The sequence below is a fragment of the Marmota marmota genome, unplaced genomic scaffold (assembly GCF_001458135.2).
Source record: "Marmota marmota marmota unplaced genomic scaffold, marMar, whole genome shotgun sequence".
NCBI lineage: Eukaryota > Metazoa > Chordata > Mammalia > Rodentia > Sciuridae > Marmota > Marmota marmota.
Genome location: NW_025999842.1, coordinates 68,513,720 through 68,531,701, shown reverse-complemented (window position 1 = coordinate 68,531,701; position 17,982 = coordinate 68,513,720). Strand labels below are relative to the sequence as shown.

Below are 17,982 nucleotides of genomic sequence, written 5' to 3'. Positions count from 1 at the left end.
TAACACTTTTAATAAAATTGTACCATAACAAAACAATTTTGATATACAATTACTTTCTATGAATTACTTGGCAAAACCATTTTCCATGAACAATGAAAAGGAAAATATCAACTCAAACATCATAATCCTAAAATAGTCCTAGATTTGAATAAGTGCTTAATATAATTCCAAAAGATATTTTAGCCAATTTCTTTAACAGCAGTTGCTTCAAATAAATTAAAACCTAGCAAAAATCAACATTTTTTCACTCTTCAAGGAATTCTAAGAACAAAAAATGAATGTGGATATTGTAATGATTAAATATTTGAATTTAGAATAATCTAAACACCAAACAAAACAGCACCATACCTTGTCATCCCCAGGACAACGATATAAATTCTGAAAAGTGCTAATGATGTTATTACTAAATCGGGGTGCGAACACATCCTTTTCTTGACCAAACTGATGTCGGGATTGTCTCACAATGGAGTCAATAACATAAAGTCCAGGTACCTTGTATTCTGGTTTACACTGATGAGAAAAAGAGTGGGAAGGGAAGAAAACAAAGGTAAAAATCATCATAAATCCTATAGAAATACATAAACACTGCTCATGCTGTAATGAATATTCAAACACTGAGTATTCCACACCATATGTCTCTGGAATGGCATTTTAAAGAATCTACTTTGGCTATGTTCCTCATTCAGTTCAGCTGTCAGTCATCCAAGTTCCAAAATAGTACTGCATAACTGATTTCAATGAAAAAAAAATTATAAATAAGGTATTGTTATGATATTTAAATTTGCATAATGATTTTGAAAAGCTACGGAAAGAAAAAGCAAATTAAGGACAGGACTCTAAAAAATTCATTGCCTACATGTATTAGGATTTCAGTATAAAACACATAACAAAGGGTTTCTAGGGCTGGGGATGTGGCTCAAGCGGTAGTGCGCTCGCCGGGCACGCACGCGTTCGATCCTCAGCACCACATACAAATAAAGATGTTGTCTCTGCTGAAAACTAAAAAATAAACATTAAAAAATTCTCTCTCTCTCTCTCGGAAAAAAAAAAAAAAAGGTTTCTATACTAATTCAAAAACAAACAACAAATGGCAAGTTATACCATTCTAAATACAAGGAACCCAAAGTTTCAAACGTTTTTCAAACACCCCAACTATAAGAGATAAGACATTACCATTATAATTCTGGGAATTTATCCTATGAAAACATTTTTCAAGAACTCTCCTGGGTTATTTCTCAATCATATTGTGAAATTATAAGTCCCCGACTTTTTAACTACAGGCTTTTTTGGCCTACAGTAAGTCAGTCAACACAATGAAGAATCCTTCTTAAAAAAAAAAAAAAAAAAACCTGAAGCTTACTTCTCCTATTTTTGTTTCCATACCAAAAACATAAAAAAAGACTGCCTATCAGCATATATTGGAATAAAAGAAAATTATGGTTACAGAGCAAGTTTGTTTTTTAGTAGTATAAAAGCTTAAATATTTTCACCTAAAGTTATTTTCTGGCACATATGGCATTAAAACAAAACTGTATTAGGAGAATGTTCTTGGAAATCTGAGTATCATCACTGATACAAGAATCCCCAACCCAGGCTGGGGCTGTAGTTCAGTGGCAAAGTACTTGCCTAGCTGGGTTTGATCCTTAGCACCACATAAAAATAAGTAAATAAATAAAATAAAGGCTTCCTGACAATCTACAACTACCAAAAAAAATTTAAAAAGAAAAAGAAAAACCCAAACCCATCCCTAACACACACACACACACACACACACACACACACACACACAGAGTTTCTAACTGGGATTTTCAACCAAAACAATGATTAATTTCATTCTTCAAAAAGGCTAGGTGGCATTTAGTTTGTTCCTTAAAACCCTTTTTAAGAACCTATCTAGTAAGGGTCTTTATTAAGCTGGAAAAAATGCAGAGAACTTTAACTGTAATTCAAAGAGTCTGTTAGGAGAGATGTGGGCTATTACATGCTTGAAGTATTTCATAAAAGAGCAATAAATTAGTGTTTGGACATTAAAGACTTAGAGTAAACTGAAGGATCAAAAAACTTTGTTTTAAAGTTTCTGTTTTTAGGGCTGGGGATGTGGCTCAAGCGGTAGCGCGCTCGCCTGGCATGCGTGCGGCCCGGGTTCGATCCTCAGCACCACATACAAAGATGTTATGTCCGCCAATAACTAAAAAATAAACATTAAAAAAAAAATTCTCTCTCTCTCTCTCTCTCTCTCTCTCTCTCTCTCCCCTCTCTTTAAAAAAAAAATAAATAAATAAAGTTTCTGTTTTTAAATGTCTCAAGGAGTTGAGGCTTTCCCTCATGTCCAAAAAACTGACTTATTTTTCTTCACTTTATCCATCTAGCCAAGGTTAACTTCCTTTCACTATCATACATTCAAAGAATTAACTATCTACCCTAGCTAACAATACCCGTCAGTAAATAAAACTTTCTAAACTTAATGAAAACCAGAACATCCACTTTGGTAAATACACACACACACACACACACACACACACACACACACACACTATTCCCCAGTGCTAGAAACACAGATCAGTGCTTAATAATTATTTACTGACTGGCATTTAAACTTTCCCAAAGGCAGAAAACAATCTTATACATAATGAATTATTTTACACAAATGATTATCTTGAGTAAGACTGAACAGAACTTATGCTGATAAGAGTTTTAAAAATTAATGTATGAGTAATGCAATAATTAATGTGGTGTCTTTTAAAAAAATTAGTATCCAAACATCATTACTATGTTGAGGTTTTTTTTTTAATATCTTTATTTTGTTTATTTTTATGTGGTGCTGAGGATCGAACTCAGTGCCTCACATGTGCAAGGCAAGCGCGCTCTGCCACTGAGCCACAACCCCAGTCCCAAATGTGGTTGTCTTTTTTAATCTTTTCCTTTTATTTATACCAAAAATTCTGACCATAAACTTAATTCAGAATAATGATGAGTGTGTGCTATAAACAATTTCCTTTCATGGCCATCTGTGAAGATTCTAAAGCTTCAAAAATATATTAGCAGATTTATTAGTGAATAGTAACACCTAAAGAAAAACATTCTTTCTTCCACAGTTACCTTCGGACATACTCTATACCAACATGTTGTGTCTCAGAATTTTTTATACTACTGCTTTGGATATTTGTCCACATAAGAGGGCAGAAAAACGATTTAAGTACAATTTAATATTTAAATATTAATAACTTTAAATAACCATAGCAAATTAAGACAAAGAAATATGAAATGTTCAAATTTTTATTATATTAGACTGAAAACAAGAATTTCTAAGTCTCTCCAATGGCAGGGCATGTTATATTTTTACTCTTGAAATAATTTTTTAAAAATTGTATCATGCAAAATATTTACAGATATACCATCTTCAAACAATATTCTAATAATTTCCAATTTCCCATGCTTCAGAGAAAGTCACTTAGAAAAAGTAAGGGAAGAATGACTAGAGAGAATGCACCTTTAAATATACTTGTGTGATTTTCATGCTGCCATCCAAAGTCGCATCTGCTGCTATCATCAGGCAGAGTTGTTTAAAAAGAACTCTCCAGGCCAGTTGGACTACACATGAATCCTATTAGAATTTGTGCTGCCACTTTCAACTACTAAAAGTTGAATGTAAAAACAGAGCTGGAACAGTAAAAAAAAACAGGAGTAAGGGGCTATACCTGCAAAACACTGCATGATGCTGATGGTAGCCATGAAAGAGGATTCCCAGGATACAGTCATGCCTGAAACCATGAGTGATTTTTCTTTCCTCTGTACATTGAAAAGTTTGGCTTGTGAGCTGCCAACATTTAGTGGCGCTAGCAGCAAAATTCCATTATTTCTAGCTTGTATAGTAAACAAAGATTCTTAAATCACAGAGTAGACTAGGTGGGAGCTGCAATGAAAATAGCTTTTTCCTTGGCTTAAAAATATTTCCTTTGTGGGGCTGGGGCTGCAGCTCAGTGGCAGAGTACCTGTATAGCACATGTGACTCACTGTGTTCGATCCTCAACAGCAGCACATAAAAATAAATTTTAAAAAAGTATTCTGTCCATTTACAACAACAAAAACAATTAAAAAAAAAAAGACTTCCTTTGTGTCATGACACACAAATACAGTGTACTTTTCTACTTATCTTACATTAAAAAAAAAAAAAAAAAAGCTAACACATGCGAAAAGAACAATAACATTGACAGGTAACTAGCAAATGTGATCAAATTCACTAATGCTAAGAAGTGCTCCAAGAGCTTTCTAACTATTCTAGACATTCATACCAAGATTTTCTTGCTGTTTTGTTTGTTTGACCCCTGTAGGTTATTTTAGGAATCTCTACATCCTACCTCAAACACACATATATTACAAAAATAAGTATGATTTTTCAAATTATCTACCTTCCTGAAGATTCTAATATTCATACAACGTGGGCCCTAATTGCAGCTTCATCCTATTTGAGAAAAAAAAAAAATCATTGCTCAATCAGTGTTTTTAACATTTTGGGAGTGTTCTCTAATAAGACTCCTTGTACACTGTGGAAGTTTACCAGATGGTTCCCTACACCTTCTGAAGCTTGTTCATAGATTTCTTCAGGTATCAGTAAAATTACATTATTAACTTTAAAATGTATCCTTGCATTATTTCTCCCACAGAATTTAAAGAGGTCAGTATTATGCCATAGGCCACATGGAAGAATTTTATAAGAATCAAATAAATTCCCTTCTGTATTTAAAATAAGCTTGCTGTTTAGGAGACAAATGACTACTTTACTGGATTATTTATCAAGTAAATTATAAATTCTGTTATACCCCCCATTCTATATGAAGCAATGGTAAAAAGAAACAAAGTTGCTTCTCTATTAAATATAAAGTTGTTTAGTAAATAATTCACTATATTATCTAATGCCTTCCAACCAGATTGCAAATACAATCAAGAGAGAGATAATGTGTCCTTCAAGTTTTCCCCAACTGAGTTTTCTAAGCAGCAAATTACTATTACTTGATGATTTAACACTGATCATTTAGATCATGATCATTTTAGCTATAAAATTTACAGTTTAATGTACTGTCAATTAAGGAATTCTAAGAAATCATGAGAAATTTATATATGTTCCTTAAGTGTTTCCTAAGATTTTGTTTCCTTTATGTAAGATAATAACTGGTTTATAGCATAAGAATTCATACTATGGGGTACCTATAAAGTCTACAAACCTAGGCTAATTAACATAATAGCTACACTATTAAAAAAAAAACAACAGCAGCATGTCTCAGACTTTATGGATATCCAATATTAGTTTAGTAAAGATTCAACAGGAACTAAGCATATAATAATACTCTTAACAGAGTCTATAACATCTTCACTGCTAATTCTGAACGAATCTATGTAGTATTTCCTAAGAAAATAACAGCTAAGTAATCAAATTCGGTAAGAGATATTAGTACAAAATAGGAAGAAAGATCAAATGATATTTTCTCTTGGATGGCCAACTAAATACTTTTATGCTATTTTCCAAACTTGTAATAATTCAAATTCCAAAAGCATGGAAGCTCTGAAATTCCACAAAAGTAATATGCATTTCCACAACCCCTAAGCCAGAATAGGGGTAATCATTAGTCCATCTTCACATAGAACCTTGATCACACCAACAAGGAAGCAAGAGATGAAAGGTGATCAGTTCTTAACTGATGTGCAAGCAGTGTCACTGAGGGATGATGAGAGGAGAAAGATGACTTTAAGTAAGAAAAAAATATTACCTTAGTTCCTGACAAGACACAGCTAAAAAAAAATCCAAATTTTATATACATCTTTGTAAAATATCTGAGGTTGGACTGAGGTGATGAAACATTTAATTTGAAGAAAAGTAATAGTAATCAGAAAACAACCTAACATTTTAAACATACTAGGGTATGTTTTACTCTTTAGTCATAGGAATTCATTCTGATGAGTCCTTAGGAGTCTAAAAACAAGTTTTGTTGTTGTTTCCCAGGAGCATTCTACTAATGAGCTATATCTCCAGCCCTATTTATTTGTTTGTTTGTTTATTTATTTATTTATTTTAAGGCAGGACCTCCCTAAGTTACTGAAGCTGACCTCCAATTTATGATCCCCCTTTGTTAGCCTCCCTCAGTTGCTAGGATTACAGGCATGCACCACCACAGTTAAAAAACAGTTTTAAAGCTGACTGAAATTTAATTCCTTTTGTGAAGGTAATTTATTAATGTCCTTTGAAAATAACCTCACTAGATTAGAAAATTTAAGTATAATAATACCAAGAATTGTCAAAGACGGGGGGGGGGGACACACACAATCTCACAGATTGCTAGTGGGAGTGTAAATTAGTATAACCATTATGAAACTAATTAAGCATTATACAGCAAAGTAGAAGAAATGCATATCCTATAGCACAGCAATTCCACTCCTACACAAATATAACATGAACTAAAATGCATATATAAGAATATTCCCAGCAGTACTTTCAGAATATCAAAAAGTAGAAAAGTCACACCCACACACACACTGCCTCCCGTGTCTGTAAACAGTAGAATGGGCAAGCTAAAGCTTATTTGTAAAATGTAATATATACAACAATGAGCAGTAACTAATATTGCTAAATAGCCAGGCATGGTGGCACACGCCTGTAATCCCAGCAACTTGGGAGGCTGAGGCAGGAGGACTGCAAATTCAATAACAACTCAGTGAGACCCTGTCTCTAAATAAAATACAAAACAGGTCTGGGAACGTGACTCAGTGGTTGAGTGTCCCTGAGTTCCCCAGTACCCCATCCCCCCAAAAATCTTACTATACAAAACATGCAAAAATCCTAAACATATAATGAACAAAGAATTCCATTATGTGAAATTAAAAACTACATTAAATCACTTTTAAGAATTCATAGTTACACTTAAGACAGTATTATATCACAAGTCTATGAATATAAAATATCTTGAATTTGCATTAAGATATGAAGTAGCAACCATGCTTTATCAGAGCTATTTTTAATGATAATATTCTAGATTCCTGATGACAACTGAGAAACTTTAAAAACTGGTTCCAGGTACAACAGTAAGGAAACTCTATTTTCAGGGCAGGGGTGGTGGTGATTTGGGGTCTTTTTATTAATGGAGTGGGCTGAATGTCTCTATGATTTTGTCCAGATAACTGAAGAACCTAACCTAAGTTGTGTGTGCACATGACATGTGCACATGTATGAATTTGGATTTTTAGAAACTTAAGTTCTGATATCAACTTTGGACAGTTTCCCAGTTCACCATGTAGGGTAGGTATGGTAGAGAAATTAATAGCCACACTGGTCTAGAAAAAGTAAAACAATTTTTTTCTCACGTATACAGGGGTAACACACAGTATTAAATATATAAGGTCTTATATATGAGGGTTTGATCACAAAAACTGAAAAAAAATTGCACTTATTTTAAATAAAACTATAACACCAAGCAAAGATGTGACTAACATAAGAGTCTGACTATGGTTACTTGGGTAGAGGATGTGATCAAGAAGAGGCACTTAGGGTGGTAGGCACATTAATCACAGTTTGATTTCAAATGAGTAGGAATTACACAGGTTTTCTCTTTGTAAAAATCCAGCTATATATGTTGTTTTTCTGCACTTCTGTGTGTATGTGTGTGCGTGTTTGTGTACTGCACAACACAAATTATATAAAACATCCGTGGTTTCTTAAAAACACACACACAACAAGCCCAAGTTTCTCATATTGTGATGACCCAGGAGGGCAGGTCAAGATATATTTGAAATGCAACTTACAGATTGAGAGACTTAGAACTCATCTAAAATACCCCAGGGCAAAGAAATTTTAATAAAAAGGGCATATGCAAAGTAAGAATATGGAAGTCTGCTCCTTTTAAACTATTTGTGCCCCAAAGCCCAAATCTTTATGTGCACTATCCCAAGGGTAAGGCAATACCCATGATAAAAGTCCACCCATTACAGAACACTGCACCCTACATGAAACAAAACAAAAAAGGTTAAATAAATGTAACTACCTTTCAATGTGGACTCTACCCTTCCTCTGGGGAAATATCACTGGGCAGAAAAATAAATATACCAAAAGATGATAAACTGTTTTGGCTTCATCTAAAAAAATTTATATCCACTACAAAGAATCAAATAATGGGCATAAAACTACCAGATCAAAATCTTTCATTATGTAATGCCTAAAGTGTTTAACACAATATTTTCATATATTATTCACTAAGTAAATGTGTGTTACAAGATCAAACCACATTCCCTACTCTCACTGATCTAACAATGAAGTAAGAAATCTGAAGGTTAATCACAGTCAAAAACTTATAAATAATGATAATGGTGGTTCATATAGGGACTATTATTAGAAACTAAAAAGATAAAATGTTTTGCTGACCTGTGGTATTGAAGAGAAGCCACATACCATCTAAGTATATGACTGAAACATAGTACCCAGATTGTAACAAAAGAAACAGTTCTGAGTAATGACATTTAACCTCATTCTGAATTTAGTGGACAAATTCATTTGTAGTACTCATGTACAAAGGAAGATTTAAAAGGAGTTGGCTAAAGTCTACATATTTTAGGAACATAGCTGAACATTTAGCTCATGCATATCAAGCTAGCAAATAGAATGGTAGCAAATAGATGGTAGAAAAGTCAGCAAATAGAACGTTTTCTAAATCCAAATAAAATATATTTTCTTTATCATTCAGAATAATGAACTCAGTTATTTATAATGCAAATAACTATTCTAAAATTTGTCTGAGTTTGGTATTTTTGGCCTTTGCTTCTGCCTCATGAAAGTTTGACAAAATCGGAACACACCATGATATTTGGCAAAATTCATTAAGACAAAGACCAGAGACCAGAATATTCTTTCAGTTTTTCTAGCTCATAGGAAGTTATCTTTATTGTTAATTTTTCATTTATCACCATCATTCATTACTCCAGTTATAAATCTCTCATGACCAAAACATGAAATGATAGTTAACACAATAGAAAGCTAGAAGCATGCCTCTCCCTTACCTGCATTATTTTTATTATAACACATGATAGGAATATAAAATGATACTGCCATCCTAGAAGACAATTTTGAGAGTTTCTTACAAAATGAAAACATGACTTCCTATCCCAGAGAAATGAAAAAAATTCACCAAAAATTATATATGAATGTTCCTAGCAGTTTTATACATAATAGTCAAAAGCTGGAAACAACCCAGCTGATCTTCAATAAGTGAATTGTTAAAACTGTGGTGCATCCATATAATGGAACACTACCCAGAAATAAAAAGGTAAGAAACTATTTGATACATGCAGTTACTTCCCTAGATCTCAAAAGAATTATGTTGAGTACAACATGCCTAACTCAAAAGGCTACATACTATAAGATTCCACTTAAACTGTTCTTGAAATGCAAAATTACAGAGAAGAGGAAACAAATATTGACTTGCTTCTTCTGATGGATAATAAATTACTTAACAATGGAATAACTTTGATCACTACAGGTCTTCATATGATTCTGAAATATCTTATTAGAACTACCTCTAACCCAAATCAAATCAGTCAACAAACAATTTTCCACAAATTCACATTTATCCTTTAAATTCTACACCACTCAAATTCTGACTTCTGTATAAACAGCAAAGACATTATATAGAACTGATAGAAATGAAGACTCTTAGGTTGCGCCATACACTCAGTGAAACAGAACCTCCATTGTATCAAGATCCCTACTAAATCCTACACACAGTAAAGCTTAAGAGGCACTGCTTTAGATAAAAGACTTTAAAGACTTGCTTTGGACTGATAAATCTTTCAATCAGTAGCATTTTTATTTTTTAGCTTAATTTACCTAAAAAAGCAATGTTATTTTACTCACGTCTTATCTTCAAATTATTTAAGTTAATTAATCCCCATATATATTTAATCAATACCTTAAGTATTGAGAAAATAACACTTGAAAAAAGAGAAAAGGCTTGAATCAAATACAGGTTGAGTTACTCAAGGCTACCTAGTTGACTGACACAAATCTCACCTTGATTCCTGCACTCTTCTCTCAGTCAACTATTTTTGTGACACTGCAACCTTGCTAAATCCTTAATGCCATATACTTCTGATTCTCAAACTGCCTCTGCTTATACCTAGACACATGAATATAGACAGAAAATAATCCTAAACACAAATCAGGAAAGTACTGATTTCCTGTAGTATCATCTTATAAGGAATTAAGTCTTAAGTACCTCTGCCAGAAACTCTGGCATCAACAGAGTAATGATCACAAACAGGTGCACTCAAGAACTACAACTGTCTCAGACTCTGGTTACAAAAACATTACTAAATGTATGCAAGACAGATGTTTTCAACTTTATCTCCTCTGCTTCTCCTGGAAAATGGAACTGCAGGTATATATAATAACATGTAGCAATTTTTAACATCCTAATGGATCAAATAAAGTGATCAGCAGAAGAAAAACATCCAAGACAATATTTTATCCATACCTAATATAAACAGAGAGCTACAAGAGAGAACTTCCTTAAAGGCTATGTAAAACAACAGATTTATATTCCATTTAAAAAAAAATATCAATCATATTGATGTAATTATTTTCAAGGAACGCATACTCACTTAGGCAATGTAAATTTAGCAAAAATATCTGCCTGAAAGCTACCATTTTAGAATTATCCAAAAGGCACTTTCATTTTCTCTCTTAATTAGAAAATAAAATAACTAGAATCACTTTTAATAGTCTATCAAAACAACCTCAGGATTTCATTTAAAGGAGAAGAGTACAGGCACTAATATACAATTACATTACATTTAGTCTATGTATTAAAAGCTTATACTTACTTTCTGAATGAATTTCTCAACACTCTGTACCACATGTTTATAGAACTGAAAGAGGCAGAAAAAAGGTACAGTATTAAAATCACTTTTAGTAAAAGAATTTCCTGCCAACCACAGGATTTAACATGGCTCAAAAAGCCCATCAAAACAATTAATTTTAATCAAAACTTCAAGATAAGCATTCACACCACTCACCTTTTACAACCAACTAGCTGTGCTATGTAATTTCTTAAGTAATTCTTAAGTAGATACATGGTCAGCATGTCAAAAATGTGTTATTTAATGTAGATATGAAAGAATACTACTAAAGTCTTTTTTTAATATGTATTTTTTTAGTTGTAGATGGACACAATAACTTTATTTTGTTTATCCATTTTTATGTGGTGCTGAGGATTGAACCCAGTGCCCCACATGTGCAAGGCAAGGGTTCTACCGCTAAGCCACAGCCCTGGCCCCCTATTAAAGTCTTTGTGAAAGCATACTTTGACCAACTTGTGTTGACAGCAAAATATTATGATATATAAAATGGGAGATGTATTACTTTCAAGGAAGGAAAAGAACAGGTATCCATGATTATCAGCTAAAGCAAGGCTAGTACTAGAAAAATCAATTACCCATCAACCTAGAATATTAACAAATCATGTGAGAGAGCTGTTTTCAACTTTATTATCTCCTGCTTCCAGAAAATGAACTTCAGGAACATTTAAGATGTAGAAATGTATAATGTTCTAATAGACCATACAAAATTAACTAAAATAGAAGTAAACACAAGGATTAAAAATTAATAATGGTATACTATTAATTATGAGAAAACACATTTTTATAAAACACAACACTAAGCATAAACCTATAAATAAATAGAATTTCTAAATTTATAATTTAGAAATAATATTTATAACTATAAATTATAATTTAGAAATAATTATAAATTTAACAAAAAAGAATCTAGAATTTACGTTTAATAAATTTTAATACCCCGATGGTAATGCCATGGTTAGCATAATGCTATTTGAAAAATTAACCTGAATAATGAATTATGTTTTATAAGGGACACCTCCTTAGAATAAAAAGACATGAGAACTAAAGTCAATGCTATTTTTTGTATGGACTATGTAGTAGATTAGGTACCAGTATTTTATCAAAGTGAAATTTTTTACATGTGATTCTTATATTGCAGTTGCTTAGGAGAATGTCTTTGTTCTTGGAGATGTAAATTCAAGTACACAAAGATTAATAAGCACTATTATGAATGAAGTTTGAAACTATCAAACGAATCCACAAGAAAAAATGACAAAAAGTGTGTATGTACATGCATATGTGTAGAAATAATGCAAATGTGGCCAATGTTAGTAATTGTGAATTTAAGGAAGAATATTTGATGCTCATTGCAATATTTTCCAACTTGTTAAAATTTTTCAAAATTAAAATCATTGGCACAAATTAGTACACTGTTCATAAAAACAAAGAGACTCCTGATTGACAGACACCTAGATTCAAATTTCAGCAAATTACTTAATTTCTTATATCTTTCTGACATCAGAAAATAGAAAATAAGGTTAGCACCCATACTTAACTGAATCCTTTAATTAAAAAAGTATTCTGGGGCTGGGGATGTGGCTCAAGCGGTAGCGCGCTCGCCTGGCATGCGTGCGGCCCGGGTTCGAGCCTCAGCACCACAGACAAACAAAGATGTTGTATCCGCCGAAAAACTAAAAAATAAATATTAAAAAAAATTCTCTCTCTAAAAAAGAAAATTGTTGATGGACCTTTATTTAAAAAAAAAAAAAAAAAAAGGTATTCTGCTCAGGAAAGTTACATAAATACACCAACTTCTAATTTTTACAGAATAAAAATGACAATACACGTTTACATATTCACAGAATTGTGATCGTAAAAATCATTATAATAGAGAATAGTATAGATAAAGTGAAAGAGACTCAATTTGTTTTATATACTAAGCCTATCAGATGGGAGCAGGGCGAATTACTTCCTTGAAAAATGTGGTAACTGTCCTTATCCTGTCTTTGATTTTCCCTATTTAAGTATAGAGATTTTAACTATAAAGATGTTTAAGATACTAACTACAAATCTGAAAACTAAGTTTTACCTATAAGAAAACTGCAAAATCAACCAATTATCTGAATTTATCTCAGTAGCAACTATTAGTAAATAGAAATTTGTTAAATGTTATATACAGTTATCAGAAGATAATTTATATAGTTGGTACTTCTAATAATGGATGATGTTTCAATTCATACTAGGAAAACATTCACAAAATATTCACAGGTTAATATCTACTTAATTAAAAATAGGCATTCAGCCGTCCTAAATAAAGCACGGAATCTTAGCTGTGGGGACAAGAACTTCTTGGAAAGATGTCTGTGGTTGAGCTTCAAAGGTCCTTTAGCCAAGAAATTTTATATATTTTTTTTAATTTATATCTATGTTCTAGAGAAATATACATGTTTTTCCTGAACACAGGTTCAAAACCTATCCAAAACCTGTCTCTGTGTTCCCTTTCCATAGTTCAAGTATCTTATGTACAACAAGGCCTAATTATTTTCCACGGTGCTCCATTTTTAAATCTATACAGAATCAATAAGGTGTTATTTTCATTTAGAAGTCTTCTACTAATTTGTATTTAAGATTCTGCAATGTCAGTGTGACAAATGACAATTTAAAATCTCCATGATGCGGCTAATGTCCAAAATATCACCTGCCTAAGAAAAGGAAAAATATTTACTTCAAAGCTTATGGAAGGATAAATATCAAAATGTTAAGTGTTTATGAGGGAGGGTTTACAATACACTTTTTTTCTTTTACACACTAAACATATATTAATTCTTCACATGAGAAAATATATAAAAATTATTTCTCCTTCAAAATACTAGGGTGGCATTTTCTTTTGAAAACATAAGAGTAAAATTCATTACTCACCTTAATAGCTTTGATGGCCGCCTTTGTAATCTGGGTCATTTTTGCTTTAGAAATGGGTGGTTTGTAGTCATTCAAGGAATACAACTGATGAAAAAGAAAAAAAGAATTTTAAATACTGCAAAACTAATTGTTTCCAAGCAATAATATGAAATTACCAACATTTCCATTTTTATATTCTCAATGAAATCAAAGTGCAGCTTTTCTTTTAAAAATCAGGCTCAAAATCTTTAGTCAGCACAGAAACACATCAAAATCACAATGAACTACCACGATAGTTGCTTAGATATTACACATTGCTGGTGGAAATGTAAAATTCTCCAATAGTTTTTATGAAACAGTTTGGTAGTTTCTTGAAAAAATTTTAAAGTTATCGAATGATCCAATTTCACTCCAAGGTATCTGCCCCAAAGAGCTAAAAACAAATGTTCACATAAAAACTTCTACATGGATAATCATATATATAAAATTCATTAAAATTCCATTTGAAAAGCAGAAAGAGCCCAAATGTTCATCATCTGATGAATAAACAAAATGTTTTATCTGTTCAATGAAATTTTAGTGATAAAAAGGAATACTGAGGGACTGGGGCTGTAGCTCAGTTGGTAGAGTGCTTGCCTATCACATGTGAGGCACTGGGTTTGATCCCCAGCACCACATAAAAATAAAATAAAGGTACTGTGTCCATCTACTAAAAGGAATATTGAGGGCTTGTGTTGTAGCTCAGTGGAAGAGCACTTGTCTAGCATGTATATGAGGTACTGGGTTCAGTTCTCAGCACCACATATAAATAAATAAAATAAAGGTCCTTTGACAACTAAAAATATAGTTTTTTAAAAAAGGGAACACTGATAAATGCTACAAAATGTATGAAGCTTAGAAACAAAACCATTGAATTGTACACTTCAAATTCGTTGATTTTATAGTATACCATTTCTTTTTAATCAGGGGATCTAAAGTTTAACAAGAATCCTCCCTCCAAAAAATCTTTATTTTGAAATTTCTTACATAAGCAAAGGGTAAAAATAGTGCTTAGAAAGAAAGCAGTTAAAGACATGTTAGAGAAATTAGGCAACAAGTAACTATGAATAAATGAATACTGATTAAAACTTTGAATCTGGCGGAGTGGAGCACGCCTAGAATCCCCAGTGCCTCTTGATGCTGAGGCAGGCGAGATCCTGTCTCAAAATTTAAAAAAGGACTGGAATGTAGCTCAGTGGTAAAGCATCCCTGAGTTTAATTTCCACTCAAAAAAAATTTTTTTTCATTGTACACAGTGATGCTAACATTTTTAACTATAACTGGCATAATAATTTAGAAGCCTGGAAACGGCTTTACCATTAAAACACTGCAAAACACACTTGAACAGACTTCAAATTCTATTCACTTTCACCTCTTTTATATGTGGAATCTGTTGTTTTCCCCATAATTTGTCTCCTCTTCCTCCCCTGGTCACCACCTCCATGACAACAGTCCAAGTTACCTTCATCACCCACCTGGACAACACCTAAATGGATGTGTTGTCACCACATTTACAACTCTTTTAAAAACTATCATCAGATGACTGACACTCAAAACTACTCCCAACACCCCTTAATATGGTCAATCACTTCTCTTCAGATACATGATTTAAAAAAAAAAAAAAGTCTGCATATATAAGGCCCTGCCTGGTCCAACTCCTGTGTCTATTTCCAGCCTCAGTTTATACCATGCTCATTGGCCCTTCCCTGCTCCTGGAACAAATGATCTCCCCCACCTCCAAGGTTGAGTTCCCTGGGCCCCAAATCAAGAGGCTTGTTCCCTCTATTTAGACACATGTCACCATGGCTTCCCCAGTAGTTATCTTTCAGACAGGTAGCAGACAGACAAGTGATGAAAACATAAGGTTAAGGGGAAAATTCTATAGAATAAACTTATGTACTGACCCTCACATGCTTTCTTTAACAATTTACTTGAGAAAAATCTGGCGCTGTGTAGCTTAAGCCAACAGGATACGCTACATTTCTCAACAAACAACCTTCTATCTGCAGAAGAAAGACTCCTCCCTGATGATGAGAACACACATTATTCTGAAAGGGGTACCTGTGTAACCTTTACACAGACCAGATTACAGGACTCAGGCAGACAGAATAATTAGAAGCAAAGCCCCCAATCATAAAACCTGTAGAACCAAGTTCCAATCAAAATCAGTAAGCATGGCCAAGGTGACTCAAGAGTTGCCTTAGATATTTAGTATGTCATTATAACAGTAAATCTCCCCTCCATGGGGTAGGGGTAAGACCATGTGCAGTGGGACTTCAAAGTCTTATTCAATCCTGCTGCTACTCAAAAGTCAAGGGGTGGACCTTGGTGGGACTCTGAAAACTTCCCTGGAACCCCCCAGTAAAACAGGAGGGCAGGAGGGGCCTCTTTTCTGTGAGGACCCACTCTCTCCCTTTTTCCCTTAAGAGTGTTCCTTCTTTCCTTTTCCTTTCCCTAGTAATAAACTCCTGCCTGCAACTATATGCAACCTGTCTGAAAATCTCTACAGCATGAATGCAAAGAACCAATGACCAAGGACCTCTGTTATTGCTTTGGCTCTACTGATGGCCTTGCACTGGAACATTTCTTAAAGCATCATCTAATGAGGAAAGGGTCTCCTACCTCTCCAATAAGATTAAGACAAGACTCTCCTCTTTATGGGCTCACTGCCCTGCCACTTACTTTTGAAGCATTCACTGTAGTAATCTGACATTTACTTGTATGATTAATACTTCATTTTTTTTTAAAAGGACTGCCACAAGGGTGATGGTAACTGATACCAATCAACAAAGGGTGTTAAGTTTCTTAAAAGCAATTTAAGTTTACCAAGGGGTAAATACATAGCATTTACTGTGCAAATTAGAATCAATTCTAGTACAAGTAAAACCATCCTTCGCCCTTTAATTTCCTGTAAAGGGATCCACCTGCTAATGATATTGCCTAAGATTATATTCTGTCAGATACTTTCTAAGAACTCTTAAGCTAAGATACTTAAGATCTTACACTACCCATTAAACTATATCAAACAAGGAATTTTAATATAATTGTATATACTTTTTACTATACTTTAATATACTATATTCCTAACTATTTTAGAAAATGTACCTATATGCCAGTATATTCATTGGGTGCAAAATAACAAAGCTTTCTATGGCTTTACAAGCCAGGTAAAGTAAAGATCAATTTTCCAGAATTTCTTACAGGACCCATCTGAGATCCATTCCTGCCCTCTCTCTCTAGAAAATAAGATCTAAGAACACAAACCCTGTCTTTTTTGTTGGTATTCTATTTTTTTCATATATCCAATATCTGGCAAAGACTAGTTATTTGTTAAGAATACATTAAAATAGACAAATAAATACAAGACTCAGTAATGCAAAAGTCTGAACAGGAAAACCCATATTTAGATTCTAACTATGTTACCTTATGAAAAGTTGATAACCCCCTGAACAAAAACAATATATATCTGTTTCATAAAAACATACCACTCAAAGCTTTTGGAGCACACACAATTTTCTCAACAAGAATTAGCCATTATTAAAAATCCTTTTCTTTGGGGTTGGGGTTGTGGCTCAGTGGTAGCACACTTGCCTAACATGCATGAGGCACTAGGTACGATTCTCAGCACCACATACAAACAAAGATGTTGTGTCCGCCGATAACTAAAAAAATAAATATTAAAATTCTGTCTCTCTCTCTCCCCCTCTCTCTTTAAAAAAAAAAAAAAATCCTTTTCTTTGGTAGGCCTTCTTCATTTAAATGACTCATAGTCAAATATCATTCACTCAACCATTTGGAGGCACACTCTATATTTATATTACTAGGTAAGGAAGAGGCATCAGATTGTTTTATAGCTGACAACACATTATTTCTTTCATTTTGTGTAACAAAGGAAGGCCCTGAATTTCAATCAAGTGCTAGCCTACATTCTAGCAGACCAAGACTTTGCTTGCTTTTTGAGGGGTGGGGTGGCGAAATACAATTTAGATTCCAAAAACATTTTCAGTAGTGGTAGAGCACTTGACTATCATACTTGAAATCCTGGGTTCAATCCCCAGGACAGGACGATGGAGGGGTACGGACATCCAACAATCTGAAGAGAGTGCTTTCTTCCAAGATCCTCCTTTTAAAAATCCATACTGTAAACATTTAAAGTATTACTCAAAAAAA

At 33.3% G+C, this 17,982-nt stretch overlaps 1 protein-coding gene across 4 annotated transcripts in view; it reads right to left on the bottom strand.

Annotated features, from left to right (window-relative positions):
* Scaf8 (SR-related CTD associated factor 8) overlaps positions 1 to 17,982 on the bottom strand; it is a 91,105-nt gene that overhangs the window by 52,509 nt on the left and 20,614 nt on the right. For all 4 annotated transcript variants that reach the window (XM_048800244.1, XM_048800241.1, XM_015502449.2 and 1 more), the window contains exons 2-4: positions 13,795 to 13,878; positions 10,861 to 10,905; positions 349 to 510 (exon numbers count right to left, since the gene is read on the bottom strand). In XM_048800244.1, coding sequence (XP_048656201.1) covers positions 349 to 510; positions 10,861 to 10,905; positions 13,795 to 13,878 — 291 coding nt within the window. The remainder of the gene's footprint in view (positions 1 to 348; positions 511 to 10,860; positions 10,906 to 13,794; positions 13,879 to 17,982) is intronic.